The sequence below is a fragment of the Sturnus vulgaris genome, chromosome 19 (assembly GCF_052056855.1).
Source record: "Sturnus vulgaris isolate bStuVul1 chromosome 19, bStuVul1.hap1, whole genome shotgun sequence".
Taxonomy (NCBI): Eukaryota; Metazoa; Chordata; class Aves; order Passeriformes; family Sturnidae; genus Sturnus; species Sturnus vulgaris.
Window position 1 is genome coordinate 12,265,807 of NC_142261.1, and position 21,937 is coordinate 12,287,743.

Consider the following 21,937-nt stretch of genomic DNA (forward strand, 5'->3'; position numbering starts at 1 on the left):
GGGGCGGGGCGATGGGCGGGGCCACGACGGGAGGGGCGGGGCTGGGAACGAGAGCGGGACGGGAGCGGGACCGGGAGAGGGAATGGGGCCGGGGATGGGGATAGGGACAGGGTTAGGAGAAAGGAATAGGGAATCGGGACAGGGAATGGCGACGGGGATGGGAATAGGGACAGGGAGAAGGACAGGGGATGGGGATGGGGACATGGGATGGGGACAGGGATAGGGATGGGTACAAGGATAGGGATGGGGCATGGACAGGGATGGGGACAAGGATAGGGATGGGCAAGGAGATGGGGACAGGGGATAAATAGGGGCATGGTATGCGGACAGGGAATAGGGACAGGGAATGGGGACTGGGATGGGGATAAAGACAGGGAGAAGGACGGGATAGGGGCATGGGATGGGGACAAGAACAAGGAGAAGGAGAGAGGATAGGGACATGGGATGAGGACAGGGATAGGGATGGGAAAGAGGATAGGGACAGGGGATAGGGTCATGGTATGGGGACAGGGAATGGTGAGAGAGAATGGGGACATGGGATGAGGACACAGGATAGGGACAGCGACAGGGATGAGGCAAAGGACAGAGACGGGGATGGAGACATGGGGTGGGAACATGGGATGGAGCAGAGATATATGGGGACGGGGGACACCCCAGGAATTGGGATGGAAACGGGGGGAAAGGGCTTGGAGACAGAGGAGAGGACAAGGTTTGGAACAGAGGTCACAGGGTGTGGGGGACAGGGTCACACCCTCCATAGGCTGTGTCCCCCTTTCTCGGCTGGCTGTCTCCACTCCTGTAGGGTGGGAAGGACCCTCTGGGGCATCGCCCGTCCCCCACCCCATGGGAAATGCTCCGGAGAGGGTCACCGGGGGTGGCCAGCGGTAGCAGGGGGGCACGGAGCTGCTCAGGAGTGGCCAGTGCCCGCTGTCCCCGTGTCCCCAGCACTTCCCAAGGATGTGTCAGCAGCGGCCTGGCCGAGGTTGGGGGTGCTCAGCGTCCCTCTCCCCCCTGGTGCTCCCGGAGCTGCTTCCATGACTTCTGTGGGATGAAGGACGGGGTGGGACCCTGTTCCCACACGGGACAGCTGTGAGGGACAGAAGGAACACCATGGCTGCTCCTGGGATCTATGGACCCGTGTGCTGATTGGCTGGAGGGGATGTCTATGCACCGGCCTGATGATTGGCTGTTGATTGGCTGCAGCAATGTCAATCGATCTGGTTGCGGATTGGCTGAGGTTTAGAGATCTGTGCGTTGATTGGCTGCGATCTCTGGACCTGGCTGCTGATTGGCTAAGCTGTCAGTACCTGCCCACATGTTGCGCTCTGTATATGCTGATTGGCTGGGAAGTAGCTGTGCTGATTGGCTGTGTGGTCTGTGATTTCTGATTGGCTATTGGTGCATATGGGCTGACTGGTCAGGCTGTCTGTGAGCACTGATTGGCTGGATGGCACCTGAGCACTGATTGGCTGGATGGTACCCAAGTGCTGATTGGTCGGATGGTACCGAGTGCTGATTGGCTGGGTGGCCTGGGCATGCCCAGGTCCCAAGGGCAGGTTGGAGGGGGGTCACATGTCCCCACCCCATCCCTGTCTCCATCCCCATCCCTATTCCAGCCGGGATGGCAGACCTGGCCCTGCCCTCTCCTCCGTGTCTGGACCCCCCCAGCATCCCCCAGGGGTGTCCCCTGCCCCCCAGGAACCTTCCTGGCACCCACCTCCCCCAGCCTCAATCAGTGCCTGGCTGCGGGGGGACATGAAGTGAGGGCCCCGCCCCAGGGTCGCTGTCCTGGCATCCCACCCTTGGAGGGGGTGTCTGTGGCACCCGAGGGTCTCCCCTTTCTCCTTCACACCGGAGTGGGGACCTGCTCTTCACTGGGTGGTCCCAACTCTTTTTCCAGTGTCCCATTCTCTATTCTTGGGGATCCCAGGTGTTCCTCTCTCTGCCCAGGGGATTCACGGTCATATCAGGGGGCTCCCCACTCCCTCTCAGTCACTGTCCTCAGGGGTCCCACCTCCCTTTCTGAAGGTTTCATCCTCTATTCCTCTTGTCCCTCTCTCTGCTCGGAGGGTCCATACTCACTTCAGGGGCTCTCCACTTCCCACGGGGTCCTCCCTCTGTCCTGGGGTGTCCCTGCTCCCTTCCCGGGGCTCCCATTCTCTGTTCCCAGAGGTGCTGCTCCCTGCCCGGGGAATGTGTTCTCCCTTGAAGAGCACTCTCCTCCCTTCCCGGGGGTCCCACTCTCTATTCCCGGGGGTCCATGCTCCCCTCGGGAGATTTCCACCCCCTTCCCGGTGGTCCTATTTTCTCCTCCCGGTATCCCGCTGTGCCTCGGAGTCCCGTTCTCCTGGCAGGGGGAATCCGCTCCTTTCTGGTGCGGCTCCTGCTCCTCACCTGGGCGTGGCACCGAGGTCCCCCCACCCGCGGGGCTGCGGCGCGGGGCGGTGCCGGTGCCGGTGCCCGTGCCCACCCCTGCTGCCGGTGGCGGGGCGGAGCGGCCGCCCCGAGCGCTATAAAGCGGGCGGCCGCGCCGCTGCCGCAGCGAGGGCGGGGGTCGCCATGAGCCTGATGCTGGAGACGCTGCTGGGCCCCCCAGGGGGGCTCCGCAAGGAGCCGGGCCGCGCTCCCCCGCGCTCCGCTGCCTCCAGCGGCTTCTACTCGTGGCCAGCCCCGGTGGTCGGACGGGCGCGGGGCGCGGGGGGCGGCGGCGGCAGCGCGGCCGCATCCTCCACCGAGAGCCTGGATTCGCTGAACGGCGAACCGCGGGCGCGCAATGAGAAGGAGCTGCTGCAGGTGCTGAACGACCGCTTCGCCGGCTACATCGAGCGGGTGCGGGCGCTGGAGCAGCAGAACCGGGCGCTGGCGGCCGAGGCGGCGGCGCTGCGGCAGCAGCAGGCGGGGCGCTCGGCCATGGGCGAGCTGTACGCGCGGGAGCTGCGGGACATGCGGGGCACCGTGCTGCGCCTGGGCGCCGAGAAGGGGCAGCTGCGGCTGGAGCGGGCGCGCCTGGCCGAGGACGTGGCGGCACTGAGGGGAAGGCTGGAGGACGAGGCTCGGCAGCGCTCGGAGCTGGAGGCTGCGGCCCGCGGGCTGGCGCAGCGCTCGGCGCAGGAGGAGCGGGCGCGGGCGCCGCTGGAGGAGCGAGCCCGGGCGCTGCGGGAGGAGGCGGAGCAGCTGCGGAGGCAGCACCGAGCCGAGGTGGGCGCGCTGCTGCGCGGGGCGCGCCCCGAGCTGCCCGTGGAGCCCCCCGCGTCCCTGCGCCCCGGCGTCACCGCCGCGCTCCGCGACCTGCGCGCACAGCTGGAGGGCACGGCGGCCCGCAGCACCCTGCAGGCCGAGGAGTGGTTCCGCGGTGAGTGTGAGGGTGTGGCCGCCAAACGAGCCGGCCGCATCCCCGTAACTCCCTGGGGACACCCTGGGCTGCTGCGCTCTGGGAGGGGGCTGGAGAAAAGAGAGCGAGGGTGTCCCGAGGGATGCGGGAACCCCTCGCTCTCTATATGGTGTGAGGGTGACCCCACCCTGCGAGGTGCAGAGACCCCTCCCACCTCCACTGTACTTCTGGAGCGTGTTGGGATACCCTAGGAGGTGCAGGGACCCCCCATATATATATATATAGGTATATAGGTGTCACCCCACCCTAGGAGCGTGTAGAGACCTCCCATATACCCAGCGCCATGGGAAGGCTTCAGGGTGACCCCCATCCCTGCCACCAGACCTCCAGTGCCTTCGGGTGCGCTTCCCGACCCCCCCTCTGCCCCGCAGTGAGTTTCGAGGAGGGCTCCAGGATCACTGGCCCGGCACCCCGCAAGTTTTTGGGGTGCCGTACCCCCCCCCCCGATGCTGCAGGGCGTTGTGCTGGTCGCTCTCAGCTGGGGCGAAGCCTGGAGTGTTTGCAGTGCTGGGGGGAGGGGGGCGGGACCGCATCCCTGACGCGGGGGGGGAGGACAGGGAGTGGCCCTTCTTGGGGGGACATTACGGTCCGAGGGAGGCGCGGGGTGGGGTCGGCACCCCGGACTGAGCCCCCCGGGCGTGCAGGGCGGGTCCAGCACCGCGGACAGCGGCGGTTCAGAACCGCGGGCAGCGGCAGAGCCGACCCCGGGGCGCCCATCCCGCGGGGCTGGGGCTGCCCCGGGAGCCGCAGGATCGCTGTTCCCCATTCCTGTCCCCTCGTTCTGTGCCCCCCCTCGTCCCCTGGGGTGTCCGCAGGGCGCTGCGGCAAAACCCCCCCCGCCTTGGGGCAGGGTTGGCGGGATGCGGCGGGAGGGGCAGCGCCGTGGGGCAGCGCCACAGCTGAAGGAGAGGCGGGGGCTGCAGCGAGGATCTGCACTGGGTGAAGGCCAGGATGGCAGAAACAGCCCCGAGCTCGTCTTGCCCGTCCTCCTTCACTTCCCGGCAGAGATGGAGCGAGGGGTGGGAAAGGCAGCCTGGGGTGGCTCTGCAGAGGACAGCGATGTGTGGCATGGGCAGGTTTGAGTTTCCCCAAGGAGGGGAGGCTGCAGCCTCCTTCCCACCTGCCCTGCAGCTTCCTTTTTCCATTGCAGTGAGGCTGGACAAGCTCTCGGAGGTGGCCAAGGTGAACACGGACGCCATGCGCTTGGCCCAGGAGGAGATCTCCGAGTACCGCCGGCAGCTCCAGGCCAAGACCACCGAGCTGGAAGCCCTCAAAGGGACCCAGGAGTCGCTGGAGAGGCAGAGGCAGGACTCGGAGGAGCGCCATCATGCAGATGTCCTGTCCTACCAGGTACCGTGGCGCACTGGGCAGCGGCCCAGGCTGGGGAGGGACCATCCAGCTGCTGGGGAGGAGCAGCACTGGGATTTTGGCTTCAGTGATGTGGAGGAGTTGTGGCAAATGTTTGGGCCTGTGTCAGAACTGGCCTTCCCCAGCCCACAGGGATCAGGAACCCAAAGCCTGAGGTGGTGTCCGGGCTGTTGTGTCCCTCAGCACCCCTGGAGCTGCCCCATGGCTCTGCTTGCCCCTGAGCTGCCTGTGAGGGTGGTCACAAACACTATGGAAGTGTGTCCAGGGTTTGGGCCACATCCTGTCCCCCTGATCTGGGCAGCGAGGGCTGCCTGGGTGGCTTTGGAATGAAGTGCTGTCCCCAGGGTAGTGCCCCATCAGTCTCCAGCTGGAGTTCAGTTGCCGTTGGACTTACCCAAGTCCTAGAAGCATTCCCGCAGCTTATCCCTGCTGGAGGGAGTGCTGGGAGCTGACCAGGGGCTCAGCTGGAGTGCAGCTTCTTGCTCAGGGCGTGCAGGCTCCTGCCAGGGCCCCCAAGGCAACTGGAGACCCTGGGACCAGCCCTGGCTGTGTCCCCTTCCCTGTGTATCTGCAGGAGGAGGTGGCTGCAGACTGCTCTGTGAGGACACCCTGGTGCTGGAGAACAGGGGACAGTTTAGGGGTGCTTTTGTGTCTCCCTGCTCTTGGGGACTGTGCCATGTGTCCCCCCCCCCATTATTGCTGTCTGCTGACAGGAAACCATCCAGCAGCTTGACAGCGAGCTGAGAAACACCAAGTGGGAGATGGCAGCTCAGCTCCGGGAGTACCAGGATCTGCTCAATGTCAAAATGGCCCTGGACATCGAAATTGCTGCCTACAGGTACAGGGAGAGCAGGGGAAGGTGTGGGGGGGTCTCAGCCAGGTCTGCTCAAGGTCCCTTGTTAGCACCTGGGCTCTTTTTGGTGAGCAAATCATCCATCCTCCAAAGCCACAGTGGGCAGTGTCCAACTGGGCGACCCAGTGGTGTCTGGAGGGAAGGGCAAGCAAACCTGCTCATCCCAGGAGCAGGAGGATCATCCAGGATGGGGCAGGGAGGGAGATGGAGCTGCAGGACATTGCTGGCAGCTCCTGGTGGTGGGAGGAGATGAAAATCCATCACTGAGCGATGCTCTGGTCTCTCCCTGGCAGAAAGCTCCTGGAAGGGGAGGAATATCGGCTCGAGACTGGCATTGGGATGCTCTCCTACCCCGAGGTGGTCCCCAAGCCTCCCAGCATTGCCACCAGCATCAAGGTGAAGAGTGAGGAGAAGATCAAGGTGGTGGAAAAATCAGAGAAGGAGACAGTGATTGTGGAGGAGCAGACAGAGGAAATCCAGGTGACCGAGGAGGTCACAGAGGAGGAGGAGGCTGAGAAAGAAACTGAAGAGGAAAAAGCTGAAGAGAAGGAGGAAGAGGGGGAGGAAGAAGAAGAGGAGAAAGCTGAAGAAGAGGGTGAAGAAAAGGCCAAGTCTCCTGCAAAGGAGGAGGCCAAGTCCCCAGAGAAACCTGAGTCACCCTCAAAGGAAGAGGCCAAGACCCCAGAGAAACCAGAGTCCCCCTCCAAAGAGGAGGCCAAGACCCCAGCAGTCAAGTCCCCTGAAAAGCCACCAAGCCCCTCAAAGGAGGGAGCCAAGACTCCAGTTGTGAAATCTCCAGAAAAACCTGCAACGCCCTCAAAGGAGGAAGCCAAGACTCCAGCTGTCAAATCCCCTGAAAAGCCACCAACACCCTCCAAAGAGGAGGCCAAGACCCCAACAGTGAAGTCCCCAGAGAAACCCACACCCCCTCCAAAAGAGGAGGCCAAGACCCCAACAGTGAAATCCCCAGAGAAACCCACACCCCCTCCAAAAGAAGAGGCCAAGACCCCAACAGTGAAATCCCCAGAGAAACCCACACCCCCTCCAAAAGAGGAGGCCAAGACCCCAACAGTGAAATCCCCAGAGAAACCCACACCCCCTCCAAAAGAGGAGGCCAAGACCCCGACTGTCAAGTCCCCAGAGAAACCCCCAGCCCCCTCTAAGGAGGCCAAGAGCCCAGCTGTGAAGTCCCCAGAGCCACCTGCAACTCCCTCAAAAGAGGAAGCCAAACCTCCATCTGTCAAATCCCCAGAGAAGCCCCCAACCCCCTCAAAGGAGGAGGCCAAGCCCCCAGCTGTGAAGTCCCCAGAGAAAGTCAAATCTCCCGTGAAGGAGGAGGCCAAGTCTCCACAGAAGGAAGTGGCCCCAGCCAAGGAGCCAAAGGCCAAGGAGGAGCAGCCCAAGGAGGTGAAGGCTCCCTCCAAGCCTGAGGAGGGTAAGAAGGAGGAGGCTCCCAAGAAGGACGTCCCAGCCAAGACAGAGGAGAAACCCAAAGAGAAGGCAGCTGCTGTGCCAGAGCCTCCAGCTCCCGAGGCCAAAGAGACCAAGCCAAGCCCCAAACCTGCCCAAGAGGGAAAAGCTGAGGAGGCTCCAGCAAAACCTCAGGAGGTCAGCAAAGCAGCCACCAAAGAGGCTGAGAAGCCAAAGGCTGAGGAGAAGGTGGAGGAGCCCAAGAAGGAGAAGGCGGAAGAGCCCAAGAAAGAAAAGGCAGAAGAGCCCAAGAAGGAGAAGGCAGAGGAGCCCAAGAAAGAAAAGGTGGAGGAACCCAAGAAAGAGAAGGCAGAGGAGGCCAAGAAAGTGGAGGAACCCAAAGCTAAAGCAAAACCCAAAGATGAGCCCAAAGCCAGTAAGGAACCCCCCAAAGTCGAGGCTCCCTCCAGCAAGGAGGGCACAGCCCCGGAGCCAGGGAAGAAGTGATGGAAGAGTCCCGGACGCCAAAGGCACCTCCGGGCACGGGAGCTGCTCCGCTCCCTCCGATGGCTGGGCCCAGGGTGGGACCCCAGGGACCCCCAGGCCAGGCTTTCCCTTAGCAATAGGCCCGTGAGAGCCCCTCGGGTGGGCAATTGCTTCCCTTGCAGAACGTGATATTCGCCGAGCGCCACATTTAAACACTTGAATAACCCAGGAGAAGAGGAGGGACCCTCAGGGGAACCCCACTGCCCTTCTCCTCTAAGTGCATTTATTTAATGTATGTGCAATGGATGGATGAGTGCAATGCAGAGCTGTAGCTGCTTGGGGGGGCTGGCAGGGTCCTGCCCTGCTCTGGGGGGTGACAGTCCCTCTGGGCAGAGGTGGGAGAGGCTGGGAGCTGCTGGAATGCTCACAGACACACACGGTGCACCAGGAACCTCAGCCCACTGATCTTTGCTTTCTGTGCAATAACCAAATAAAAGTGCTTACAGAGACACCCTGGCTTGCTGGCTTGTCCTGGGGAGAAGACAGAGAAGGAAGGTGGGAACGTGGGGTTGGGATCTGTCACCCAGGGCGGGGGTGGGTGACATGGGGCTCTCCAGAAGGGAAACAAAATCCACAGCAGGCACGGAGGACCCTGTGTCCTGAGGATGGAATGCCCATGCTTTCCAAAGGATTTCAGTTTGTTTTTTCTTTTAAAAGCGTGGCTCCCAAGGGACTGGGAGAGCCTGGTTTGACCCAAGGGCTGCGGCACAGCCCGGCACTGCAGCACTGCACTGAGGGCAGGGGCTAGGGAGGAGCAGGAGAGGGGCTGTCAGCTTTCCTGGGGGAGAAATCACTCCCAGGGCAGACACAGAGAGCCTGGGATGAAGGAGGGACAGTGACCTTGGGAGGGGGGATGGAACCCCAGCTCTGCCAGCCTAGGACCCCCACACAGAGCACTGCCAGGGAGGGGGCACATTCCCAACTCTCTGATGCCAAGCAGGGCAAGCTGGGATGTCCCAACCTTCATCCTGCCTCTCCCAGGACCCCTCTCTGCTTCCCTCCAAGCCCAGGGAGCAGAGCAGCCCCCCAGGATGCACGGATTGTGCCAAGTGGGATGGCAGCCAGCCGCCAAGGACAGGCTGGGGCTGCAGTGCGGGCTCTGGAAAAGGGCTATTTTTAGCCACCTCAGTTTTTAGCCATCTCAGCTCGCCAGACCCTGCGGTGGGGAGGGAAGTCAGGAGGCAGAAGCATCCCTGGAAAGGCTGTCAGAGCCCAGGGGTGGGACACAGGGCATGCTGCAGCCCTCACCGGCTCCTCATCCCAGCCCTCTGCACACATAAGGCATCCACACATTTTTTCTTTAGCTCAGTTTAATCCCTTTGACTACAAAACCTTCAAACAAAACACAAAATATTGTAAAAGAGGCAGAAATGTCAGGATGGGGACGCTTCTCCCACAGAGTGAACGAGTCCCATTCCAGAATGATGCCCAGGGCTGCTCAGCGATGGCTGAAGAACCCCTGGGGGTAGTTAAACTTGAAGGGTTTCAGGCGCAGGGGACCCCTGGAAGAGGAGAAGAGGGAGAGGCTGTGACCCACAGAGATCAGGAACATCCCATGGCACCCAGAGAAAGGGCCCAGTTCCTGGGCTACTGCCCAGCTGTGGGGGCAGATCCCTCTAGGACAGGCTTCCAGGCTGGCTCCATGGAACAGCAATGCCACCAGAGTCCCTGCCAGCACCCTCAGCCCCCAGGCAGCTCCCACCTGACCAGGCGCAGACACATCTTCTCCTGGGGGAATTCCTTGGGCCCCTCCACGCTGGGATCATGGGGCTCTGTCTCCAGGTACACATCCAGCACCATGCACAGGCGCTGCAGCTGGTTGGTGAGGAGCTGGTAGCCAGGTTTGGGCCCCCACAGCTCCTTGTAGTAGACATTGACCTCGCTCTCCATGGCCTGGAAAACAGGGATGAGGTTGGCACAGGCTTGGACCTCTACTCTGAATTCCCAGGAGTGTCCAGCCAACAGCTCACCCCAACATTCCCTTGTTAAGGACACAGAACTGTTGGGGACACCCCCAAAATTCCAGCCCCCTCTGCCCCCACCCCACAGTACCCGAATGTTGTCGTCGTTGCTGCTGTTCCGCTCTCCCTTCCAGTTCAGGCACAGGCTGAAGACAGGAGGCAGAGTGGAATAACCAGGATTCAGCACCACGGCTGCCTGCAGCTTGGCTGAGCAGGGAAAAGGTGTCACTCACAGGGCATCCAGCCAGGGGCATTATCCATGAAGACTCCCAGAAGCTGCCCTGGGATGGGGATTGGGAATTCCCAAAGGAAAAAAAGGTGCCTACCTGTTCCCCTCTCTATCAGGGCCATGTAGTAGAGGTGAGTGTCTTCAGCCAAGCCAGCCTCTATCACATCCTTAGTGTAGGGCAGCTCCTGAGAGGAGAAGGAGGAATGAAGGCTCCAGTGCCATGTGGGAGCTGGAAGGGAGCGATGCAGGCTCATGCTCAGCACTTACAGCATAATCCTCATAGGGAATTGCAGTCCACTTCACCAGGCGTGAGACGATTTTGGTTGGGAAGAGCTGCTGGCACTCACTGGACACGGGCACAACACCATGCTCTGAAAGCAAGGACAGGGCCCTGAGCAGGGCAGGGCTGGGGACACAGCTCTGTCACTGTTCTGCTCCAAAAGTGTGACCTGGGTATGATAAGCTCCCCTCAGCAGCTCCATCAGGTGCCCAGCACCTGAAGCCTGGGGGATCCCTGGGCTGTGATCCCACAGGATCCTTGGCCTGCAGCCCCACTGGATCCCTGGGCTGCTTGACAGGTACATAACATGCAGGGTGTGCAGTTCACCTCCCACCACATCCCAAATCACTTCCCATCTCTGGGATGGCCATTCCCAAAGAGATGCTGGGCACCAGAAGGGGCACAGCCTCCCTCTGCCACCCAATATAGGGTAGTTCCTTCATTCCTACAACTCCCAAGGGCTGAGGGAACAACTGAGAATGCTGAGGGTTGCACTGCCACCCATCAAAGGTGGCAGTGGTGGCAAAGGTGGTCTCCTCTCCTATGATTGCTGCTGTTCCACTTTCCCTCCCAGTTCAGGCACTGAAGATGGGCAGCAGCTTGGAATAACTGGGATTCAGGACCACAGCCACCTGGAGCTTGGCTGAGCAGGGAAGAGATCCCTCCCTGCATGAGGACCCTGCCAGTGCACCCCTGTCCCCAGGGAAGGGTGGGGAGCCCAGCACTCACCGAGAGATGCAAACTGCTTGTGCAGGGCCAGGCGGGACTGCAGGCGGCTCCGGAGCAGCTTCACTGTCAGCTCCATGTGGCTGGCACTCAGGGAATTGTCAGCAGCCACCGTGTGCTGTGGGCAGGAGGGGTGTCAGGACAGCAGCCACATGCCCGCAGGGACGGGCACTCATCATTCAGTGTCACTAAAAGGGCTTGGGCTATCACATGTGTGACATGAAATACATCAGTGTGACCCCACACACAGATCCAGCCCAGCTCAGCCTGTCCCAGCCGTGGTTTGGGAGCAGCTGGTGCCAGCAGGGGGACAGGACAGGATCTCAAACCTCAGCCCAAGGTTGTGGGGGAGAGGAGAGGGGTTTGTGTCATGCCTGAGGCTGATCCTTGGGGAAATGCAGGCCACCCAGCTTCTGCACCCACACGTAGGGATGACCCAGCTCTGTCACGTAGTCACTCAGGGTCAGGATGCTGTGGGGACAATGAGGAAGGGTCACATCAAGTCAGGGAGGATTTGCTGTGCCTTTGGAGCAAGGAATTAATGGCAATGGACTGAGTGGCACTCACCCCACTTTATCGAACTGGAACTGGTTGGCAGGGTTGGGCGTTTTCCTGCCGTGGTCCCCTGGATAGAGGCAGTTGAGGAGGGAGTCTGGGGAGAGCAGGTCCCTGGCAGAAAGAGGAGAGAGGTCAGTCAGCAGCAGTCTGGGCTCTTATCCCTCCACAAACAGGCTTCAAACCCAGAGAAGGGGATTATGAGCTTCACGAGTTCAAGACCAGAATTACTTTCCCCTAATTCCACTCCAAAAGGAGAGCTGTCTCCTCCCTGCCTGGAAGAAGATGGAAATCACAGAGCACCAGCTCCTGCTCTTCCAGGAAGCTGCTCCCTCCAGTGCCAGAAAATTTCTCATGTCTGACTGTACAAGACCAACCAAGCACAATGGGCTGTGGGATTTGGGGTCTGGCTCAAGGCACAGCCTCCCGGGTTTGGGGTAACACAGCCAAGGGCACCAGGAGGGAGGGAACGCCCTGCACAGGATCTCCATAGAGAGCTGTCACAGTGGATTTGGGGTGTCTGCAGCAAGAAGAGAACCCCAATAGGATGAGGAAGCTGCAGATGAGACAGGCTGGGAGGCAGCACTTGCTCCCAGGCAAGCCCAGACCAGCCTCTCCCACCTCCCTCTTCCTCAGGCACCTCCTGTCCCAAGGGAGAACCACCAGAGCTGGCAGCTGCTGGAGCTCCCTGGGCAGTCTCCCAAAGCTGCCACTTCAGCTTTTCCTCACACCAATCAGGCTCCTGCAGGCTCTGGGGAGCACAGGGAAAGGCAGCTGAATCTCTGGAGCTCAGAACAAGGTGACCTCAGGAGCAGTCAGGTGAAGGAGCTGCCAGGCTCTGCCTGTGGGAGGGAGGCTGAATGTGTCAGCAGGAGAGGCTTTCCCCCAGTTCCTGACAGCTCTGGCACTGCTGAGAGGTTCCCAAACTCCCTGACTCTGGCTTGTCATGGCAGAGAAGAGGGGGAGGAAGGTGCTTGGGCTGTGCAGGGTTCCCAGATCCACAGGGGCAAAGGGGTCACTGTGTCACTGCCTGATGAGCTCTGGGCTGTGTAGGGTTTTTGGATCCCATGGAATCACTGCTTGATGAGCTCCATGCTCTGCAGGGCTCCCAAAACCCACAGGGGAGTCACTGCCTAATGAGCTCTGGGCTCTGCAGGGCTCCCAAACCCCACAGGGCAGAGGGGTCACTGCCCAACAATCTCCAGGCTGCATGGATCCTATGGGATCAGTGCCTGATGATTTCCAGGCTCTGCAGGGCTCCCAAACCCCAGAGAGTCACTATCCAATGATCTCCAGGCTCTCCAGAGCTCCCACACTTCAGAGAGTGGGGGAGCCCAATGACCTCCAGGCCTGCTGCCCACAGGGCTCTCCTTACCCAGCACTGATGGCCGTGGTCATCTCCACAGCAGTGGTCACCTTGGCTTTCACTGTCATGACGTTGAGGTTCATCAGGTAGTGGAAGGTCAGGTGAAGCATGTTCTCATCTGCCCACACAGAAGGTGAGACATTGGTGCCTGCTCCAGCTCAGAGAAACACTTCCACACTTTCAGCTCCCCCCAGGGTCCCCAGGATGCTGCTGGGATCAGTCCCTGAGCTGCTGTCACACCCCAGAGCCCCTCTCTCACCTTTGCACTTCAGGTCGAGGGTGACGGACAGGGGGTGTCGCTTTAGCATCTCCTTGCGTTTGTCGTCCAGCTGCACGCCCAGGGTGGGCCTGCGCCTCTTCTGGGGGGGCAAAACAGCTCTCAGAGCCTTCTCCTGCTCCTCACCAACCCATCCACCTTCCCAGCCCACAGCTCTTCCCCTCCAGTCCAGTTCCACAATTCCCCAGCACCACAGCTGCCCTGGGGAGGGAGAGGAGCAGGAAACCCTCACTCATCTCCAGTTCCTGTCATTCTTTCAGCTCCAAGGAATGTTTTCACTCCTGGGAGACAAACCCAAGGACCTGCTGGCACAAAAGTTTTCCCACTGCGAGAGGTAGAACCTAGAATCATGGAATCCTTTAGGCTGGAAAAGCCCTCTGAGAGCATCAAGTCCAACTCCTGCAGTAGTGCCAAGGCCACCACTGACCCATGTCCCCATGTGCCACAACCACACAGCTGTTCAGTCCTACCAGGGATGGGGATCCCCCCACTGCCCTGGGCAGCTGTGACAGGGCTGGACAGCCCTTTCTGTGAAGGAATTTTCCCAATATCCTCCTTTGGCCAACTCTTCTTTCCTTTCATCCTGTCCCTGTTCCCTGGGAGCAGAGCCCGACCCCCCCGGCTGTCCCCTCCTGTCAGGGAGTTGTGCAGAGCCACAAGGTCCCCCCTGAGCCTCCTTTTCTCCAGGCTGAGCCCCTTTCCCAGCTCCCTCAGCCCCTCCTGGGGCTCCAGCCCCTTCCCCAGTTCTGTTCCCTTCTCTGGACACCTGAGGCCCTTCCCTTTACCCTTCCCCACAGAACAGCCCCATACACCTGGCTCTGCTGCTGGGTGGGAGAGGAGGCCCAGAGCCCCTTCAGGCTTTGCTGCTGGGAACAGCCAGCACCTCCAGCCTCTCCCCAGCATCCAGCAGGAATTATCTGAGGACAAACACTTCCTCCAAGGAGTGCTGAACCAGCCCTGGTGCAGAGAATGCTTTTGGCACAGGATGGACACAGATCCCTCCCTGTTGGACATCAGTTCCCTGCCCCCAGGCTATTTATACAAAGTGGAGCAGCTCCAGCTGGAGAGCTGCAGGGCGGGATGGGACACGAGAGGAGCAGCTTTGTACCCTGCCTGCTCCTGCATTTGGGACACCAACTGGAAATGGCAGCTCCCTCCTCCCAAAAAAGGGTCGGGATTTGACATCACTGCACTTCCACACATACTCACAGCGTGCACAGGCAGTTCCCAGCCCCAGCCAGCCCCAGCTCTCCCTGTACCTCCCCCAGTGCAGTGCTGGGAGAGGACCCAGAGGGGACAGCGCTGTCCCTTACCGTGGTTTGCTCCTCCTCTGCGTCGGAATCGCTCTCATCATCTGTGCAGAGAGAGGGGTGTCAGCAGGGACGCCCCAGGGCTCAGCTCTCCCACCACTAGCAGGACCACCAGGACTTTTTCCAAACCCATGGCTCCCCCTGACATCCCTCTCCCAATAAAAGCAGGGTCCCAGGAGCTGCAGACAAACAAGTCCCCAGACAACACCACAACGCACCTTGCGAGTCCTCAGGGGGCTTATAAAGGGCCTTGGCTTCCTCCACGCTCCCTTCAATGGCCACCACCAGCTTTTTATCTGCAGAGGAGACAGGAAAACTGAGTTAGGAATCCCACTCCTGCTGCAAAGTCAGTAGGCAGAGCAGCCCTGCCCCTGGTGAAGGAAGCTCCAGCAAAAGGCCAGTGGGAAGAGCAGTTGTCTGAAAGGTACTGGGAGGCCACCACTGGGCTGGATCTCCTGGGCAGGATGGGGTGAGAGGATGGAAAGCACTGGGTTTTGAGAGACTCTCCCTGGAAACCAAAGGGCCAAATCTTTATTAAGAGCCAAGAGAGGTTGGGGTCCGGCTGGGACAAGCAGGGACCAAGGAGTGGCTGCAGATGCAGCTGGGACCTGGTGTGGCCAAGCACCACCGTGACCTTCCATGCTTCTCTGGCACTGAGAGGAACAGGAGACACCACAGCCCTCACCACACAGGAGGGGTGCACAGGCCAGTGGGATTCCTGGCCTCTTCCAGGAAATCCCTCCCAACTCAGAGAGGCTCCTGAAATCCCTTCAAAATACAAAGCTTCCTGAGGGGATGAAGGTTTCCAGGTGAGCTGTGGGAATGGCCTCCACAAGGCCTGGGGTCTGCATCATACACAGATGGCACAAGGCAGGGGGGTGACAGCTCTGGGGAAGCTCTGACAGCACTGAGCCAGCTCACAGGCTGCAAGGACATCCCTGCTGACCTTGGGAAGGGGGGAAGGGGTGGGAAGGGAGCTTCCCAAGCACTTCTTCCAGCGAGGCAGCTGAGCAAACAAGGTTTCAAATGCTGCTGCCTCACTGCGCCGTGGGGCCACCTCGCTGCTCTGTGCTCAGCAGAATCTGACAGCAGAGTAGACAGTGGGGAAAGATCCCCAAAAATTGGTGATTCCTGCAGGCAGCACTGAAATCTGACCTATGGGGGGCATTGCCCCCTCAGTGCTCACCACAGGCCTGTCCATAGGCACTGGCTTGGACGAAGAGGACGTAGAGAGGCGGCGGGAGGTGCCGGGCGGTCTCGTACTGCTTGTGAGCCTGGTCAAAGGGCATGAACAGGTACTCCTGGACAGGCAGGGAGGCCTGGGGAATGACAGAGAGAGTCTTCATCACTGAGAAGGGAACAGCTCATCCTCCTCGCCCTGAGAGAGCAGGAGATGAAGCCAGCACAGCAGCGATGGTGCGGGGTTAAACATGGAGAGCCCCAGGGAAGGGCTGGCAGCTGCCTCTGCTGGGAAAGTTTTGGATCTGGAAATAACCCAGTTCCTTCTCCTGTTCCTCCCTCCCAAGGCAGTCACAGGGGGCTGGAACTGTGCGGGGCTCTCCAGGGAAAGGCCCATTTAGCAGCTCCTGCAGATGCAGTTCTGCAGGAATTGCGGCATAAATAGAAAAGGAGACTCCGGAGGGGTCTCGGATCTGTCCCTCGCCCACCCTGAGTGGGAATGAAACATCTCCAAACCCAACCCAGCCCAGGAGCTGCCCCTCGGAGTGTGACCTCCTGCAGGGCTCAGGTACCTGCATGATGCTGTTGAGTCGAGGCTGGAGGCTGCTCAGATATTCCTTCTTCACCTCGATCTCCTTCAAGATCTTCTCCTTGCTGGTCAGACACTCCTTGTACTTCTCTGCCAGCCTAGGGGTGGGGATTCTGTCACTGCCATGCACCACAGCTCTAAACCTGCTGGGGTCCAACTGGATGATGAGCCCCAGCATTCCTGCCCTGACGTAAGGAACCAGGAGAGCTCAGACATGGGGCAAACACAGAGCTCCTAACACCAAGGGCAAGTGGAGGCAGGAAGGAACTGATTGGAAATGGAAAACAAACACGGAAAAGGGGAAACCCAACCTCGTGCTGTGCTCCATGGGGGAGCAACAATTGATCTTCCCTCAGATCTGTTCCCACACCAGGCTCTGCTGCCAGCAGCCACAACCCCTCCAAGCTCCCTAAGAGGCTTTGGCACTTCATATCCTCAGAGCCACTTCATGTCACACAGTCAAGGTTTAAGAGAGAAAGCCCAGGAAAATGCAAACCCACCACGATGCTCTGTGTTTAGGGAGAACACACCAAATCTCCTTATTGCTGCAAGCCCTTTCCCAGCAGGAGCAGGGAAGCTCCTGGGTCTGGAAGTGACCTGCTCAGGACTAGGGGTCTCCAAGGAGCAATAGACCTGATGTTGCAGAACTCGGATTCTATTTCCAAGCAAAACTGCATTTGTGGGGGATCAATGCACATCCCAACAGGTTCCACTGTTCACAAACCTTCCCAAAACAGAGCTACTGAAATCTCTGCACACCACTCCAGAGGCACCTCACACAAGGTAGAGAAGAATTCAAAGCCAATCCAATGGGGTTGCACAGCTAAAAACACCAACATAAATTACAGATGGCTGTCAACAACCCAAACAACATCAGAAAATGCCCAAAGCACCACTGGCATTTGCTCCTGAGCAGCTGAACGGGCCATTTCCCACCTCAGTAGTGGTGGGAGATGGACAGGGACATTCCTTAGACACCAGAGTGAAGACAGGGAACTCCAAGGCTTTTCAGCAAGTTAATGTGCAGCTGAGGGTCTCCATGAGGCTTGCAATCATCATTTTTAAGCACAACCCTCAGAGTTCTGCAGGCTGAACACTCCTCTGCTTGTGCCACAGGCAGAGCCAGCTGGAACATCCTGGCTGTGCCTTCCACCAGGCAAAAGTAGCCAGGTGTTAGGGGAAGGATCTGGGAAAAGGGAACAATGAAGGGTTGGAGGCACCCAGCACCTCTCACTGTCTGCTCTGCTGAGCTGCCCTCAGGCAGCACCAACCAGCATGTTCCAACTTATCTTTCCAGAAGGTGTTCTTGGACACTGCCTGCCTGTTATCCAAACACAGGAATGCTGTGCCATGTTTGCTTTTCCCAGGGGGCAAGAGTCAAGGAGCAGCTGACCCCTGGCACAGCAGTGATGCCAGCAGCAGAACACAGGGCTGTCCCAGCCCAATGTGGTTGGCAGCAGCTCCTGCCAGGATGGGCTCTCTTTGCTCCTTGGATCATAAGGCAGTGACAGAGAACTCCCTGACCTATGGAACAAGGATGCCAGCAACTCTGCACAGAGGGAATCTCCCAGCCACACAAGAAATGCCTCTTCCACTCTGATCCAAGAGAGTGTGAAAAACTTCTACATCTGCTCTCCCAGCAGCTCTGGGTGTCTGCCCAGATTCCTGGAGCTGGAACATGGAGTGGGGACACCCAGAACTGCAGGTGTTTGTCCAGATCCCTGGAGCAGGGAATGGGAACACCACTGCCCCACCTCTTGCGCTGCTCCAGCTCCCAGTCCAGGCGGGCCAGGGTCTGCTGGTGGGGCTCTGTCAGGGTGATGGCAGGGCGGCTGATTTCAGGGGGGGCCTCTTTGTAGAACTCCTCCAGGCTCACCAGCTCAATCTCCTCGTGTTTGGATCTGCCAGGACACATGGATCAGACCAGGGAAAAATGTGAAGTGCTCAGCGTGTCCCACTGGTGCTTCCTGCCCCAACTGCTACCGAGCCACCACAATCAGTGAGTTGAACTTGTTCTTCCTCCACTGTCTGTGTCTAAAGGGGCTCCAGAAGAGCTGGAAAGTAACCTTGGACAAAAGCCTGGAGTGACAGGACAAGAGAAAGTGGCTTCCAACGGTCAGAGGGTAGAATTAGATGGGATATTGGGAAGGAATTGTTCCCTGGCAGGGTGGGCAGGCCCTGGCACAGGGTGCCCAGAGCAGCTGTGGCTGCCCTGGATCCCTGAAAGTGTCCAAGGTCAGGTTGAACAGGGCTTGGAGCAGCCTGGGATAGTGGAAGGCGTCCCTGCCCACAGCAGGGGGTGGCACTGGATGGGCTTTAAAGATTCTTTCCCACCTGAACCATTCCATGATCACACAGCACCTGAGCACTTGCTCTGCTCCCCCAGTGAAAGTGGGAAGAGCTCCCAAATACAGGAATCACCCACCCATCCCAGACACACCAATGATCCCTCTGCTCCCTGGCCACACTCACTTGAACTCCAGGCACTTGGTGATCTCCTTCTGCAGGTGCATCACCTCGTAGAGCAGGTTCTGGAGCTGCAGGTGATAAGCATCGACCTTCTGCTTTGCCTGAAACATGGCCAGAGCAGAGATGGAGCAGGAAAGACACCCTGAGTCACCAACACCCTGTCACTACAGCAGCTTGGGACAGCAGGTTTTAGGGTATGCAACAATTTTTTGGGCCAAGAATGACATTTTTAAGGACCGGAAAAGCAAAGGATTGTGGCATGACACTGATCCTGTTCCTTCCTGCACATTTCAAAGCCAAGGCACAGGACAGGGCTCATTTTCTGGGGCACACAGAATTCCCTCTCTGAGAACTCTGGGTATGGAGCTTCCAGGCCAATCACCCACCCATGTATACACCTGCACAACACTAGACCCTTGAAACAGAGTTTCTGACCTCCCATTATACTTGAAACAAAAGCAGAGACTGCTCCTTCATTATTTATCAAATTGCAGCTGCCCTGGACTCAGCAGGAGTTCATCAGGCTCGGAGCCTCTCAACAAACCCTCAACTCTAACCCCAGGACCTGGCTGGGGTGCAACTGCTCACACCACGCACACAGAACACGCAGGACCTGCCTCATCTCTGACCCCCCCTAAATCCCAAGCTGCATTCCTCCCTCCCAGCCCCTCCTGGTACCTCGTGGGTCTGGTCCCTGCCTTTCTTCAGCCGGATGTGAGCCAGGCGGTTCAGCTTCTTCAGGGTCATGAAGTGGACACAGCTCTGGACACGCCGCTCGTCGATCTCCGAGGCCTGAGGAGCAGAAGAGAGGGGTTGGAAGCAGGAGGGATGGCTGCCACCATCTCTGCAGGGAATTCCTGCCACAAAAGGGGCTCCACGCTTTGCTATGGAGCCACATTTATGTCACTGGGGCTTCTGAGGGAGCCTCCTGCTGCCAGATCACAGGGAACTGCTGGGAATAACTGGGAGGGGGTCCAGGCTCCTCAAGAATCACTCCAGTCATTTTCCTCAGCAGTAGGAACAGAGATGGCTCAGCGTGAAGCACCTGATGGGTCACAGGAGCCTGGGACAAAGGCAGGCTATTCTATTTCCAGAGCTAAATCCCTGCCCCAGGAGGCCAAGACAAGGGAAACTGTTCCATTTCCAGATCTCAATTCCTGCCTCAGGAGCCTGGGACAAGGAAAGCTGCTCCATTTCCAGGGACTCAATTCCTGCCCCAGAAGCGTGGGACAAGGAAAGCTGCTCCATTTCCCTGACTCTGCCCAAGAGACATCACAGCTCCTGCTGCCTTTCCTCTGGGATTAATGGGGAAACATCAAATGACAGACACGTTACACCACACATGGAGGTCTCTCCTCACATTTTCCTTGATGCCCCGGCTCTTCAGCTCCTGGATCTCTGCCATGAGCCTCTGGAGCTCCTGGCAGGTCTCCCTGTAGAGCTCATAGTCCTTGATGGGGTCACGCAGATCCACCTCACTCTCCTCGCTGTAGTACCTGACATCCTGCCAAGGTAAAAACACCTCCCATGGCTCATCCTTCCTGCTGGAAAGGGCTCTGGGGGACAAGCTGCCATTTCTGGCTCTGCCCATGAATCCCATGGCTTAACACAGGGAGAGGACTCAGCTCCAGCAATCCCAAACCCACCAGTCACTAAAACACTTCGCAAGTTCGGGCTGTCTTTTATTGCTATAAATTTGAATTGTCACCGTTGGGGTGTCCTGTGCAGGGCCAGGAGTTGGACTGGAGGATCCTTGTGGATCCCTTCCTACTCAGGATATTCCATGATCCACATGATCACAGAGGACAAACCAGAAAGGTGATTCCTCCTCCTCCACCCCGCTCCCCACTCTGGCTGATCCTACACTATCCTGCTGCTCACGGGAGGGTTTGAAGGCACCATGCAAATCCCTGAGGGATCTTCCATCTTTGTGCTCACTCTCCAGAGGAGTGTTTGGGTCTCCTGAAAGAGATGGAAGCAGGTTTAGGAATTCACAGCAGGAGTTTAAGAGGCACTGGAAGCTGGGGGAAGTGGCTCCCACAATTCACGGAATTCCAGAATGGTTTGAGTGGGAAGGGACTTTAATGCCCATCCAGTCCCATGAGCAGGGACATCTGCCACTATCCCAGTCTTCTCCAGGCGCCATCCAACCTGGCTTTGGACGCTGCCAGGATGGGGCAGCCACAGCTTCTCTGGGCATTGTTTTCAAGCAGGGCAAGCCAGGCCAGCACAGAGGGGTGTGGGAGGGTCCCTGGGCAGGTCTGTACCTGGTCCGTGTCGCCCTTGCCCCGCTTGCCCTCGGCTGGGACCCCGTCTGTGCGGATCACCTTGGGCTTCCTCTTCTTGCTGGACTCAGAGGACATGGTGCTGCAGCAGGGCTGGGGAGAGGGCACGGGGGAGTCCGTGGGGGCCAACCCTGCCCGGACTGGGGCTCTCTCGGGCTCCCCCGCCAGCCTCGCCTGGGCTCTGGAGTGTCCCCTATGCCTCCCTCCATCCCGCACCTCCCACCCCTTCCCAGTCCCCCCAGACCGGCTTTGAGCCCCAACAGCACAGCGGGCCCGGGATCTCTGCTCCACCAGAGCCCCCCGGACACCCCCAGTGCCACTGAGCTCCCTTGGGACCCCGGGCCCGAGCCCTCAATCCCTTGGGGGCTCCACTGCCACTGATGTCCCCAGACTCCAGCACACTGTGGCTTCTGCCTCACCAGAGCCCCCCACAAACCCACAGATCCGGGATTCTCTCTCCTCCACAGCACCCCTGATCCCCGCACATCGATCCCGCAGCGTCTGCTCCTCCGAGCCCCCCCAGACCCGGGACTCTCCACCTCTCCAGAGGCCCCAGAACCCAGCACATCTGGCCCAGAACCCTTCACTCCTTCAGAGTCCCCCCTAGACCCTCACGCCGGGGACTCTCCGCTCTTTCAGAGCCCTCCAGACCCCAGCACACCGGGCCTGAGGCCTCAGAGCTCCCCCAGATTCTCAGCACGGGGTCTTCGCCCCTCCAGACCAGGACCCTCCATTTCCACTGAGTCCCTAGCACACCGAGCCGTGGACCTTCCGCCCCTCCGGAGCCTCCCCATCCCAAGGGGCTCAGGGCCGCCCCTCCATCCCCCTCCCGGGGGTCCCGGTTCGCCCCCCGCACTCACTGCGCCCTCGCTCCGCTCCTCCCGGAAGTGACGTCAGGGAGCAGCAGAGAGCGGCGCGGAGCGACGGCGAGACGCTGCGAGTGCTACAGACGCCCCCTAGCGGTCCTGGCATCCTGGAGGACCCGCAAGGCGCGCTGGGGGAGCGGCTCCAAGGGGGGCGTGGCTTTTCCCAAGGGGCGTGGCTTTTCCCAAGGGGCGTGGCCTCCGCCCCATTCACCAAAAAAACGCGGGGCAGGGGTGAGAAAGGGCAGCCCTGGGGTGAAACCTCCACACTGGGGGCAAT

General features: G+C 59.5%; 2 protein-coding genes across 7 annotated transcripts; one reads left to right on the forward strand and one right to left on the reverse strand.

The window, feature by feature from the left end:
• The first annotated feature begins 2,559 nt into the window (after positions 1-2,559).
• On the forward strand, positions 2,560-8,019 carry NEFH (neurofilament heavy chain). The gene is made up of 4 exons (XM_088175779.1): positions 2,560-3,352; positions 4,542-4,741; positions 5,473-5,597; positions 5,906-8,019. Exons 1-4 carry the CDS (start codon positions 2,560-2,562, stop codon positions 7,527-7,529), a joined length of 2,742 nt encoding a protein of 913 aa, XP_088031905.1. The 3' UTR covers positions 7,530-8,019.
• Positions 8,020-8,860: 841 nt separating this feature from the next.
• THOC5 (THO complex subunit 5) lies at positions 8,861-21,701 on the reverse strand. 6 transcript variants are annotated; one of them, XM_014894755.2, is made up of 21 exons: positions 21,655-21,700; positions 20,777-20,887; positions 20,391-20,471; positions 19,870-20,013; positions 19,188-19,301; positions 18,513-18,610; positions 17,795-17,941; positions 16,024-16,138; positions 15,459-15,591; positions 14,491-14,568; positions 14,276-14,316; positions 12,945-13,044; positions 12,695-12,803; positions 11,332-11,433; positions 11,139-11,235; positions 10,768-10,882; positions 10,026-10,129; positions 9,856-9,943; positions 9,621-9,736; positions 9,271-9,461; positions 8,861-9,070 (listed from the first exon to the last, which is right to left on the reverse strand). In XM_014894755.2, the coding sequence occupies exons 2-21, from the start codon at positions 20,870-20,872 to the stop codon at positions 9,007-9,009; spliced, it is 2,133 nt and encodes a 710-aa protein (XP_014750241.1). In that variant the 5' UTR covers positions 20,873-20,887; positions 21,655-21,700; the 3' UTR covers positions 8,861-9,006. The 6 variants fall into 6 exon arrangements, with proteins under 6 accessions (XP_014750241.1, XP_088032261.1, XP_014750242.1 ...); XM_088176135.1 differs by having other exon boundaries at positions 20,837-20,887; positions 21,655-21,699; XM_014894756.2 differs by lacking the exon at positions 20,391-20,471 and having other exon boundaries at positions 21,655-21,701.
• Between the last annotated feature and the right edge of the window lie 236 nt (positions 21,702-21,937).